At 33.7% G+C, this 13,859-nt stretch overlaps 1 protein-coding gene across 6 annotated transcripts in view; it reads left to right on the forward strand.

Moving 5' to 3' along the window:
• TCF12 (transcription factor 12) overlaps positions 1-13,859 on the forward strand; it is a 328,904-nt gene that overhangs the window by 130,692 nt on the left and 184,353 nt on the right. Inside the window, exon 3 of one of the 6 annotated variants that reach the window (XM_010969460.3) lies at positions 4,693-4,754. The exons of the other annotated variants lie outside the window; for them this stretch is intronic. Coding sequence (XP_010967762.2) covers positions 4,707-4,754 — 48 coding nt within the window. The 5' untranslated portion in view covers positions 4,693-4,706. The remainder of the gene's footprint in view (positions 1-4,692; positions 4,755-13,859) is intronic. 6 annotated transcript variants of the gene reach the window in all.

Genomic DNA, 13,859 nt, shown 5'->3' on the forward strand with positions numbered 1-13,859 from the left:
AAGATTAGATAAAATATGTTTGAGACCCTCAAAAAGAAGTAACACAGTGTTTGTGGTGTGTACCTCAGGCCTCTCTACCTTTGTTAGAGACCTTGTTTCTGCACTGTTTACCTACTACCCACCTGTACAGAACAAACACACACACATAAACAGACAGAAGCAGCATCATGATGCGAATAGTGCTTCTGTTTTCAGAAATTTGTGGAAGTGGTGATCGAAGTTAAAGCACCAGAGACTGAAAGGAGTGATTAATCTCATATGACAGAGACATTGGCAGAGGTATAATTAATCAATGAGTTTGTCCCCTCCCTTCCTTTTTTAAATCCTTTCCTCCAAATAAATGTTTTTTGTATTTGACATTTGTACCAGGCGTAAGGGCTAGAAGGTATCATGATTTTTCTTATTTTCTACAGTGTTAATGATTTATTCTAGTTTCCGATTTTTACCCCCTTCTTTGGGAGGCAGTGGTTATGAGCACATACACTGGAGCCAGACCACCTGGGTGTGAATTCCCGCTCTGCCACTTACTACATGTGTGATTCTGGACAAGTTATTTAAATTCACTGTACCTCAATTTACTCATCTGTGAAATTGGGAAAATAACAGTTGCTTTGTAAAGCTGTGAGAATTAAATGAGATATATGTACAGTGTGTAGTGCTTAGATCAGTACAGTGCTTACAGCAGTGTCTGGTACATAGTGAGTGTTACGTAAGTGTTGGCTTTAATCCCATGTATATCAAAACTTATCCACCAGATCTATATGTAACAAATTTAAATGAATGAATACATTTGCAAATGTGCTACATTCAGTCATGCTTAATATACTTTTACTTCTTTTCGATTTGTAAAAGGACTTAAGATTGATTTCCTTTCCCCTTCAATTTTTGTTTCTTTCTTGAGAAAGCAGAAGTCATCTGACAAACTTTGATGTAAAAATTTTAGTCTGTCTAGTGCAATGCTTCATATACAATGAATGTTTTATACATGGTTGCTGAATATAATCAAATTAAGGAAGACTCATTAGATTTACTAGATTAATTATGCTTGGAAATTGAGGAGGGGAAAGAATCAAAGTTGTTTTAAGGCGGTGAATCTTATAGTAGATGACGGTGGTATTAGTTAATGGTAATAGACCTTTTGTTCTGTGCTTACAAATTATTGCCCTGATTGATGACACTGCTTAGTGAAGAATTTTATTTAAGATCATAGCCTCTGAAAAGTTGCACTCTGTGTCTTTGGACAAGTTACATCACCTTTTTGTGCCTCAGATTTCTCACCTCTAAAGTTATAATAATTTTATACATACTTTTTAGGGTTTTGGTAAAGATGGAATATAATAATAGCTGTGAAGTATTTCATCTATTGATATAATGAATGAAATGTGCTATTAATTATTACCACCATTGTTATTTTCTCCAGACATCTAGTATTTCATTATGTATTTTTGTGCTTATATTTCTTAATGTGTAAATTCTGTTTCAAAAATATTGTCTGATCATTTTAGTTTATGGAAATTCCAAGGGGCCAGGTCATCTTGGTTTTCCTGCCCTCTTAAACTCTGCTGCCCAGCTAAGCTCTGAGATAGGTAATAAGCTCAAGAGTGATGAAATACCATTGGAGTTTATACTCTAGGCTAGTGGTTATAAGAGGGCTCACAGGAAAAAGGAAAAGTCTTTTTGTTGATACACTTCCTTGAGATACAAAGTTCTGCCTTCCTTAATTTGAAAGGTAAATGAGTTCACTGATAGGCAACCACTAATAGAAGTTTATAGGCACCATCATTGGCCAGAAGTTACCATTTTTTAAAAATCCTGACCATTTTCAGGTTATGTGTAATACATTGTGGTAGTTACTTTTGGAAAAGAAGCAACATTCAGTTGAGTAGTGTTTAAGTGCTTATTTTTTCTGATTGCTAAATTTCCACTCTGGTTCTTTCTTCAGTTTATAATATGGTTTGCAGAATGAAACAGTCATGTCTCTGTTGTTGTTCCTTCTCTCCCCATTTTGTAATATCATAGAACTTTCAAAACTAGAAGCTATGTTTGTTATTTACCTCCAGTCCTTTTATTTCATAGATGGAGAAACTTAGAGAGTATGAGATTTGGCTAGGTTGGAATGTGTGCTGTTGATACAAAATACATGTTGGGATTTGGCTAGACAGTTTGCCTAATTAATGACAGGCTCCGGCCTAGAACTCACATATTCTGAATTCTGTGCTAGTACTTTTTAGCCCCCTTTCTTTAGTATTTCTCAGCTCAAAGAGCTGTCTTAAATTTTCTGCCATATACTGAAGAAATGGGAGGAGAAGAGAGGACAAAGGTGAAAAAAGAGGAGGATCTGCAATTGATTTCCAAAGTGAGGATATTGGACATGATTTGATTTAAAAAAAAAATTTGCCTTGCAAGTGTAGTGTTTAGTGAGGTAGAATAGCACAGAATTTAAGAGCTTGACTGTTGAAACGAAGCTGTCTCAGTTCTGTTTCTGGTTTCTGGCACTCCTGCTTCTTGGCTTTATGACTATAGGCATGTTACTTCTCTTTGCCTCAAATTTTTTTCCTTTTCCTTTTTTCATTGGTAGGAATGGGGTGGGTACTAATAATAACTACCTTACTAAAGTTCCGGACCTAAGCCTGTTAGTGGAGAAGGGGAAAACCAGTTATGTGGTGATGAGTTGGCTTTATTTGGTTTAGCTGTTGTGTATGACTCAGCACAAAATAATGTCAGGAACTTTCTGTTAAGGGATAGTTGATATGCTTTGAGGTCTTCACTTAATACATACTATGACTTCTGCTACCTGTTGCAATGAAGGCATACAAGGGTTCAGTTTATTGAAAAAGAACCAGCAGTGGTCATTTCTCAGGTCAGTTGTCAGGAGTACACATGGATGGCAGCCTGACAGAAGAGATCAGGTAGGTAATGAAGATACTAGGGTATAAGGATTCAGAAGTTGTTCTAGACTTCTAAGAGTCATACACAGAGCCACAGATTGGGTACTTGGGATAAAGGAAACGAAAATAAATAAAAATTCAACTAGAGTAAACATAGATCTTTCAGATTCTGTGGAAACTAAAATGAGTCCATCAGCTTATCTGGATCAGTAATACTACTTTTCTAACAACTTCTGGACTACTTCTGTCCGATGTGGCTAAAGGGATTTTTGATTTTGCTGAGTGCTCTCTGTGTCCTTGGCAATTATTCAATACCTTTTCATTCATATATATGTAAGAGCTCTTAAGAGCTATTCTGAAGTTTGACAGATAGCAAGCTGGAGATGGGATAATAGAGCCTTAATTTCCCTCACATGCTATCTATACAAAACACACAGAGGTCATTTTGACCCCAGGGTTATACTGGCTGAAGTTTTGAGAGAACCTGGTGTGTAGTTCACTTACATTTGACAGTAGAGACCTTGGGAATATTTAGAGTAGAGACAACCTGTTGTTTTCTTCCCCTAGCAGAGCACAGTGGCATGAGAGCCACTCTTGTAAATAAGGATGACAGTTTTGTCTGCCTGTTTTTAAGGAGCTTGTGCTTACACTGTGGTCCTGTAGTCTTTTAACATGCTGAGATTCATAAATCCACTCAGTTTCTGAAATGTCAAAAGTGAATAAATGTGTATCTTAGAGTTCAGGAAATAGGATTGGAAATGTAATATTTAACTGAAGAGTTAAGTTATAAAACTAACTTTTAAAGCAGCAATGAGAAGTTATAATTAGGCAGCAAATAATTAACTACCAAAGTAATTTCACTGATTGCCATGAGATTACAGGAGAGGGAGAAATTACTTTGGATCAGAAAAGACTTAATAGAATAGGAAGTGTTTGAGTAGAATATTATAGGACAAACAGTTTGTACAAGTAAGGTTGAAAGGAAGACAACTTTCTGGAAGTATATAATCATGGGATCACAAGTTACAGAGGCACCAGAATTACAAAATTCAGTAAACAGTAAATTACCTTGCTTTGTGGGTGAATAGTGTATTAAGGCAAGTAACCTTCTGTGGAAGAAATATAGCCTGTCCTTTGGAGAATAGAGAGCCAATTAAAAATAGACTTTTAACACAGGGAATGGCACAAAGGGTTTTATAAAGATCAATACATTGTGGTGTGAAGGATGGATCCAAAGTGAAAGAGTGACAAGAAATTGGATGATCTGATAAGATGTTACTACACAGGCTCACCTATGATGAAATAAGACTTAGGAGGATAGGATCAAGATCGTAGTATTGGAAAGAGGAAAGTTGTTGCAAAGGAAGAAGAAACTGGCAAACTTGGTGACTGAGGAAGATATAAAATCATGTAGGCTCACTCCCCCTAGAGAATGATGACTCCTGAATTAAACTCCATGTATTTTTGTTTAGTCTTTGACAAGTTAGCTGTGGTTGTGTGATACAACTACCAGATTGTTTGATTTTGATAACTAACTTCCCTTGTAAATGGGAAAATCTAGTTGCGTGAATAAAAAATAAATAAAATAATTTTTACTCATTGTCCCTCATATTCAGCATTGATGTGTAATAAAGTTCTCTCCTTTAGAATAGCAGATATCTTCTCTAGATTGTTTACTGTTTGCTATTGGTTTTATTTTTGAAGGAGAAAATGGTGCAGGTTTTATAGCTACTAGGAGTTCAAATGCAATAAGTAGAAAGGACACACAAATTTTGAAATAGTATTTTATGCCTCTTGATCTCAGGTACAAAACACGAGATGAAGCAGTTAAATAGCAAAGCAAGACAGGAGGGACAGAGAATTAAAGTAAGTGTTTTCTATATATTGCATCTATGTTCCCATTAATCTCTGTTTTGTTATGTAACTGCTCATTCTGAATGTTTTGAATGTGACAAAACTATGGGTAATAAGGATGTATTTTAAAGTTAGGTTCAAATAAATCCATGAGAGAAAGTGTTGTTTATTACTCTTGGTCCTATTCCAAACAGCACCTCCCTATAAATTGTAATCTTAATGTTCATGGATAATTAAAAATAGGGTTAAGATCATGTAAGCTCCTTTAAATCTCTTGCCAGCAGATAATTAAAATGAAAGAAATCACAGAGCTACCATATTGTCCACTTGTCCATTTTTACCAGTCAAACATCCTGTTTTTTCAGTTTAGCCATTCTTCCAGGGACAGTGCCTGTTGGGATGCTCTAACATAGATCTTATATGCAAAGAGCCTGAATGTCAGTTTCTCACCTCACTGTGAGTTTCAGTTAACTTTGTATGTCTATGAAGTAACATCTTTATTAGGGTTTATCTTTATAATTCTCTCTTTTTTTTTAAATTTTCTCAGTGTTGAGTCTGTAAAGCTAACAAGTGGAAGTCAAAACGTACTCATCTTTGAATCTCTCTTATGACCCTTTATGTAATTATTGAAGACTTACTTTCTGATGGCTTTTTAATTATTTTCTATACATTTAGATGTTTCTTATTCATGAGAAAATAATGAAGGGTGGATTCTGGCAGAATACATTTTTAGGCCTGCTTAGCCTATTTTCATTAATAACAGTAATTACAACCAGCATTTGTCACAGTATGGTTTAAAACTTTTCACATGTTGCCTATTTTAAGCTTTATACCAGCTCACCAAGAAGCTATTTTAAAAATCCTGTCCATTTTAGAGGTAAGGAATTTGAGTCTTAGAGAAGGTAGATAACTTACCAAATTTTATATGTCCAAGACTAGTAACCAGGAAGTATGATTATAAATTACTGTCCCTCTGTACCATATCACACTTGATAAAGTTTAAAAAGAGACCCCAAAACAACTGTTATTCCTACTTGTACAAGGCTTTAAGGACAGATACTCTAGAAGTTATAAGATGATGATATTATCATTATTTCTGAAAAAATATTCATATTTTATACATAAAAAATATAAGCCACGGAATGAATCAGGTAAGTTTGCTTCCTGGTATCACCACTATTTTTGACCTTGGAAAAGGTAAGACACTTAATTTCTTAGCCTCACATTTCTCATCTCCAAAGAGATTTATCTCATAAGAAGTGTGTAAGAATTTAATTGAGGAAGTTCTATGGAGTATTTCATACACATCTGTAATTTATTAAGAAGTCTAAGGGGGGAGGATGTAGCTCAGTGGTAGAGTGTATGCTTAGCATGCACAAAGTCCTGGGTTCAATCCCCAGGACCCCCATCTACATAAATAAACAAACAAACCTAATTACCTCCCCCCACCAAAAAAAAAGAAGTCTATACATGTTCATCTTTTTACATTCAGTCTCATGAAAAGTTACAGAGCTATTTTGATATAAAACTATGTTAGGAATTTTACAAGTCTTAGATGCTCCTTAGAGAGGCAGCTGTTTTGTATTCCTGGAGTACGTCCTGAACAAGATGAAGGACCCTTTGTAGTTTTTAAATGCTCACCAGGAGCTCCTATAAGTCAGGAAAAGTAAATTATATTTGCAAAATTATAACTGTTGGAATATTTTATTGCATTACGGATCTTGAGATTTGGAAATTATTGGGGAGGATAAAATTGGGCAACCCAGATTCTTTTGAATGTAGATTATGAAAGAGGAGGCTTCAGTTCCTCAAATCTGTTTGGAAGGATATCTACCTCCCAAGGTAGTGATGAGACCTCAGTGAGCTTATGTATGTCAAAGGCTTAGCATGATCAATTAATGTTAGTTCCTTTTGTTATATATTCTGACATTTTTATTCTGAGAATAACAAGCTTGGACTGTTTTCCTTCATCATATTGAACTGATACTTAATCCTTTGTGCTATCAAGTGAATTAATTGTTTTAATGTGGTTTTATATCATAATCAATCTGCTACCTTTTGCATGGAGCAGACCATATTCTTCGTGTTTAGTATAGGAAATTATTTAGTGATTAAGCAATAAATATCAGCTGTCCTGAATCAAATGTCTTCTCTGCATTGCTGATACCATTAAAGCTCATTGAGTTAATGCTTTTCTGAGTTCTTGCTTTGTAAATATTTTTCTTGTTTTTCCACCAACCCTTCCTTGCTCTGTTAGATCACTTTGCTTTGGTATCTTTCTTCCCAATTTGGAATCTTAAAGTCTTCTCTTGGGCTTCCAGATACTTTAGTTTGTGGGCTGTTATCAGGGGAATCCGTTTTTCTCCCATTTTTTCCATTCATGAAGCATTCATTGAGATGCCACTGTTTTCTGGTCACTGGCATTAGGTGGGCAAAACAAAAATGCTCAGTTCACATTTCCTGGGCAAAAGGAGTGCTCATTCTCATGAGAAGAACAGATTATTAACCATGAAATGATAAAAGTTATAATAATGAAGGCCCAGGGAGAGTAGAAGCACAGAAATAGAAGCAGTACTTAGTTATAAAAGCTCCAGGGCATACCACGTGAAAGTGATATGTTTTGTAATACAAAGAACAGAGGACTTAAGCCTAAAGACTTCTCCATTTGAACTTGGTCAAATGGTTACTTATTGTGGACATTAATTCCTAACATGTAAAACAAAAATTTTTTTGTATTTTTATTTTTTTCCCTTTTCAGTTTTATTAGGTAGAATTATTATAGTTTGACTGCACATATACATTATATTGCATGTAAATACATATATACAATATACTGCACTTCTTTTTAGTTTACATATATATACGGATCATGATTTCTAAGAACAGATTAGAGCTTTAGCTTTTTAAACTTACATAGTTATGAAAGGAATAAAGCCAACTACAAAATAAGAATCAACAGAATGCGGTAATCCAGTCATAAAGGACAGTCAAATGTACTTACATATATTCAAGAAGTCAATCATATAAGTTATAAATAATAAGCATAAAACAAAAATTTTTGAATAAGATCGGAGTTTCTTGAACTGGACTTAATAGATTATTAATATACAATATGTAAATACAGAGGTCCATGGTCCAATAGATTTATGTATTATTGAGTTAAAGAAAACTAGACAGATATCCTTGTTGGTGTTAGATGTCTCAGTTTTTAATATTTTTGTAAATTATAAACCTTTAAGAAAGGCATAGAACAGACTTCTCACATTTTTTTTCCTATCATGGAATCCTTCTGTATTACTTAATAATTGTTTGACTGCTAGTAACAGTCTCAAGAAGAAGTAAATTAGACAACTTATATGCTTAACTATTACTTTAGATCTGTGATTCATTGTGAGTTTATTTTTGGCTAAGTGTGAGATAAAGGTTGAAGTTGTTTTGTTTTGTTTTCTTTTCTTTTGGCATAAGTCTATCCAGTTTTGTTGGTACCATTTGTTGAAAAGATTACCCTTTCCCCATTGAATGCCCTTGTTATCGCTGTTGAAAATCAATTAACCATGTATATGAGGATCAATTTCCAAACTCTCTGTTCTGTTCCACTGACTTTTTTTTAACCTTTCCACCAGTATTGTATTGTCTTGATTACTGTACCTTTAAAATAAATCTTGATACAAGGTATTTTAAGTCTTCCAACCTTATTCTCTTTTAAAAAATTTTTGCCTATTCTAGGTACTTTGCATATGAATTGAAAAATTTTAAACCACCATATCAGTTTCTGTAAAATCTAGAATTTTGGTTGGGATTGTATTGGATCTGATCCATTTAAGGAGAATTGATATTTTAACAGTGATTATGGTATAACTATTTAAGACTTCTTTAATTTCTCTTGGTAATGTTGTATAGTTTTTAGTGAACACATATTGCACATCTCTCATTTAACTTAGCACTAAATTTTGATGCTGTTATAAATTTCAATTTCTGGTTGTTCATGTCTTACATAAAACTACAAGTTTTGGTATCTTGGCCTTGTATCCTGCACCTTGTTAAACTCACTAGCTGTAGTAGCTTTTTTTGTACATGCTGAAGGATTTTCTGTTTGGATAATGAGAATTTAACTTTTTCTTTTTCAATCTGGATTTCCCCTCTTACTAATTTGTTGTAATTTCTTGTACAGCGTTGAATAGAAGTGATACAAGTAGATAGCTTTGCCCCATTCTTGATATTGGGAAAACAGTCTTTCACTATTAAGCATGATATTAGTTACAGGTTTCCTTTATATAATTTATTAGATTGAGGAAATTTCCTTTTATTCCTAATTTGTTGAGAGTGTTTATCAAAAATGGATGTTGGATTTTATAAAAAATTTTCTTTTGCATCTATTGAGGTGGTCATATAGATTTTCTTTTTTAGTGTTTTGCTGTGGAAATTATATTGATGACTATTTTTAATTTTAAACTAATGTTGCATTTCTGAGATCAGTAGCACTGAGTTATTATGTATTGTTCCTTTATATATTGTTAAATTTAATTTGCTAAATGTTAAGAATTTTTATATTTGAGTATACTGATCTGTAGGATTTTTTTTTTGTACTGTCTGTGTCAGAATTTAGTATTATGATAATACTGGCTTCAAAGGATGAGTTGAGAACTGTTACTTCTGTTTTAATTGTTTGGAGAAATTTATCTAATATTGGTATTATTTCCGCCTTAAATGTTTGGTAGAATTTACCATGAAGATATGTGGGCCTGGAGTTTTCTTTAGGGATAATTTTCATATAATTTTAATTTTATTAATAGAAAAGGACTATTCAATTTATTTTTTCTTGACTGAGCTTTGTTAATTTGTGTATTTTAAGAAGCATATCTTTTTGTCCATTTCATCTGAGTTGAATTTATTGGCATAAAGTTGCTCATAATTTTTTTGTATCTTTTTAATATTTATATTAGCTATCTCTTGCTATATTAACAAATTACCACAAACTTATTGGCTTAAGGTCATATTATTTAAGGTCTCATAGTTTCTGTGGGTGATGAATTTGGAATAGCTTAGCTTAGTTCTCTGCTTAGGGTCTCTTACAAAGACTGTAAACAAAGTATTGGCCAGAACTAGGGTCTCATCTGAAAGACATGGGAAGGATCTGCTTCAAAGCTCATGTGTTTTTTGGCAGGATTCAGTTCCTTTCAGTATGTTGAACCAAGAGTCAAAGTTCCCTGTTGGCTGAAAGCTGCCCTCAGTGTCTTAACCAGCTGGGCCTTTCCATCATGGCAGCTTATTTCATCAAAACCGTCAAGGAAGGAGGGATCTGCTAACAAGATAGAAGACAAAATATTATGGAGCCTGATTATAGAAATGATATCCCATCACTTTTGCAATATTCTGTTGGTTAGAAGCAAGTCACTAGGCCAGCTCACATTCAAGAGGAGTGGTTTATATAGGGGTGTGAATACCAGAAGCTGGAGGTCATTGAGGGCCACCTCAGAGTCCACCTGGCACAGTATTTGTAGGATCTCTAGTTTAAATTCCTACCTCATTCCTGATATTGGTGAATTATTTCTTTTTTTCCTGATCGGTATGACTAGAGGCTTTTCTCTTTTACTGACTTTCTCACAGAACTAGTTTTTGGTTTTCTCAGTTGTTTTTCTGTTTTCAGTATATTTGATTTCTACTGTTACCTGTACTTTGAGTAAAGTTTGCTCTTTGTTTTTTAATTTCTTCAAGTAGAAATTGTGGTCATTGATTTGAGACCTTTCATCTTTTCTAACAGATATTTAGTACTGTTACGGTAAATTTTCCTCTGACCATAGTGTTAACCTGCATCCCACAATTTTTGTTACGTTGTGTTTTCATTTCATACAGTTCAGAATGCTTTATAATTTTCCTATTGATTGCTTGACCCTTGGGTTATTTAGAAGTGTATTGTTTAATTTTGAAATATTTGGGGATTGTCTAGAGATATTTTTATTATTGATACTTAAGTCCATTGTAGTCAGAGAACATGCTTTTTAGTTCTTTGTGTAAATCCACATTTCTATCTGGTATTATTTTCCTTTTGATTGAAGGGCTTCCTTTAACAGTCCTCATTGTGTCGATCTGGTGCTGATGAGATTTTTCATCTTTCATGTGTCTGAAATATTTTTTATTTTTCTTTTTTCCAAAGTATGGTGTTCTAGGTTGAGATCTCTCTTTCCCTCTTCCTCTACTTCTTCCTTTTTCTCCTCCCCTTTCACCTCCAACAATTAAAGGATTCACTTTGTTTCTCTTCTCTCAGGGATCATTGTCCTACACTGCCCATGTCCAGTGTCTCAAAATTATTGTTTAATGTATTTCATTTATTTTTTATTTTTTATTATTGTTATTATTATTATTTACTATTTCAGGTATGAGAGTTAATCTGACCCTTGTTTACTCCATTTTGTCTGGAATTGGAAGTGGAAATGCAGTTTTTAGCTAGGCTAATCTGATAGGGAACGTGGATTTGCTTCATCAATAGGAACCTTACTAGTAGGACATTATGAATGAATAGAGAAATTAAGTCAGCACTGTTAGTTTTTCCTGTACACCACTCAAAGTACTGGCATATTCAAGAGATCCTTGGAATTTTGATACCCTGTCTCACTATTGTGTTGTTGTTTGTTTTTTTTAACTACCAACCGTTCCCAAATATTTGTCCACTGATACTTAATAGTCAGAAGCCAAAAATACGTTCTTTAATATAGTGAGATTAGATATCTGCCACTGACTAACTCTGTGATCTTAGGCATGCCCCTTGAGTTCCCTAAATCTTTTTCCCTCATCTCTGAAGTGAGTCCTCTGTCTCACATAAATCATTTTCAACCAGGGCTTCCAGATTCTGATAAGATAGTGGTATTGAGGAGTTCATGATTTATTTTAAAATATAGTAAATAGTCTAAGCCAGTCGTTTACCTAGTATGTTCCAGAGACTTCTCAGTGTCCGTGAGATCCTTTTAGAGTATTTCCAAGGTGGAAACTATTTTCTTGATACTACTAAAACTTTGCCATTTCAGTCTTATTCTTTTCTGAGTGTAATAATGGAGTTTCCAAATGCTTCATGATATATGATGATGTCTGCTCTGCTTTTGTGTTTTTTAAATTTCTCAGATTTAATTTCTAATATGGTAAATATCAGTGGATACATCCTATATTAACAAAAGTTCTTTGGGGTTCTGTATATTTTTTAAGTGAAAGTATTTTTTGTATAAGAGTTCCTGAGACCAAGTAGTTCTGAGATGCTAAAAATAGCTGGCCTGATAGAAATGATTTTCTATTTAAATACATATTTTATTGCCAGATTTCTTGGTGCTAGAGATTTAAAAAAATTAGTGGCTAACATTAAGTCATCTGCTGTCATAGTTCCCAAGTTTAAATCAGTTCTCTACCATGCTCTGATGTTAGGAAAGTTATTTAAATTCTCTAAGACAAAATTTCCTCATCTATGAGGTGGGGAAGATACATATCTATATATAGTTTAAATTAATTGATAAAATACATGGGAGCCTTTATCACAGTGCTGACACATAGTAGGCACTCAATAAAAGTTAGCCGTGATGATTATGATGCCACCAGAGGCATGCTTATTGACATTTTTATTTCCTGGTTATCTACATGTTTTGTTTTGCCTTATGACATTCTTAGCAACTTTCAGTGCTATTTTTTCTGACTACCTGGTAGTGCTTATTTTGCTTTGAAGCTGTGTGGTTATATTGACATCTTCTAAACTATCCATACCCAACCCAGAAAGTTACCTTGGAAGTTGGCGGACTGGCTTGGGCTTCATTTAAAATCTCACTGGTCATGCCAACTTGCCCCTTAGGCTAATAGGGAGTCTAATATTACTAATCAAACCTTTGGGAGCTATAATATGAAGCATCTCAGATTTAGACCTCATACAAAAGTTACTCAGTTTATTACATTTTTCCAGATATTAACTCTTTTTTCTTCCAAACTTTGAGCTCCTTGAAGGCAAAGATTTCTCTTTGTACTTGTATTCTAGCACCTAGCACAGTGCCTGATACATCACTGGCAGTAATACTTACATATACCTATGCATGGTCACACTTCTGTGTGTACATTTTTATCTCTTTAATTTCATAGGTAACTAAATAAAAATGATATGAAAAGACAAGTAAAAGAAAAAAGAGATGGTCATAGGGAAGAGGAAAACGGGAAGAAAGTCAAGAGGAGAGACAAGATCCCCTTTCAGAAATGTTGATAAACATCCCTGGTGGCATCTACAGTAGAAGTTAATAGTACACATTGAAAACATAAGAACTCAAAGCAGACAGGCAGAAAACAGAGAAAATCAATTTCAGTTATTGCCATGAATGAAATTGTTACATTTGATCAAGTAGATGATAATTCAGTTTGTACCACTATTAGCCTTAATATCTAAGTGGCACATCTCCCATTCTCTCTTAGGAGGTATATAAAAAAAGACTGGTAATACTATGAACGACTGTTGATTATCAAAGGTATGCTGGTCTCCTGTTTTTCTAAATATTTGAAAATTTTGTATGATGTACAAATGTACTTAACTAATCATATATTTTTATACCTGAAAATTGGTAGTTGGTGCAAATATGGTTAAACATGATCAATTTGGATTAAATGCCTGAATTACAGTGTAATTTTACTTTTAAGGAAATAGCTACCTTTTTATTTTTACTTTTAATTATATGTATTAGCTCAAAGTTCTCTAATAAAGTAATGCCATTTAAACTTGCTTGTCAGTTTCTTTTAACTAGATAGGTAGAATACATGTACACACATCGAACAGAGATTTTTGTCTGATAATAGGTAAGATAGCTTTTTTTTAAATTGTGTACCAGATGAAGTTACTGGTTTGTGTTTTAATACCATGTTGTATGAAGAATAAATACTATCTTTGTGCAGTAGAATCATGGTCATGGAGTGAGATGCTTCTACTGAGAAGCATTCAAAACTCATACTAACTGAGGGAACAATAGATTCACCTTCACTTTCATGCTCTCTCTAGAGTGCATGCTTTTTTAGTAGAATCAAAGAGGGGTGGAACTATTTTTATTACATTAATTTTTTTTCTTTTTCTGCTTTTTTAATGAATTTACATAATTTGGTTAGATA

This window comes from Camelus bactrianus, chromosome 6 (assembly GCF_048773025.1).
Source record: "Camelus bactrianus isolate YW-2024 breed Bactrian camel chromosome 6, ASM4877302v1, whole genome shotgun sequence".
In the NCBI taxonomy this organism is placed as follows: domain Eukaryota; kingdom Metazoa; phylum Chordata; class Mammalia; order Artiodactyla; family Camelidae; genus Camelus; species Camelus bactrianus.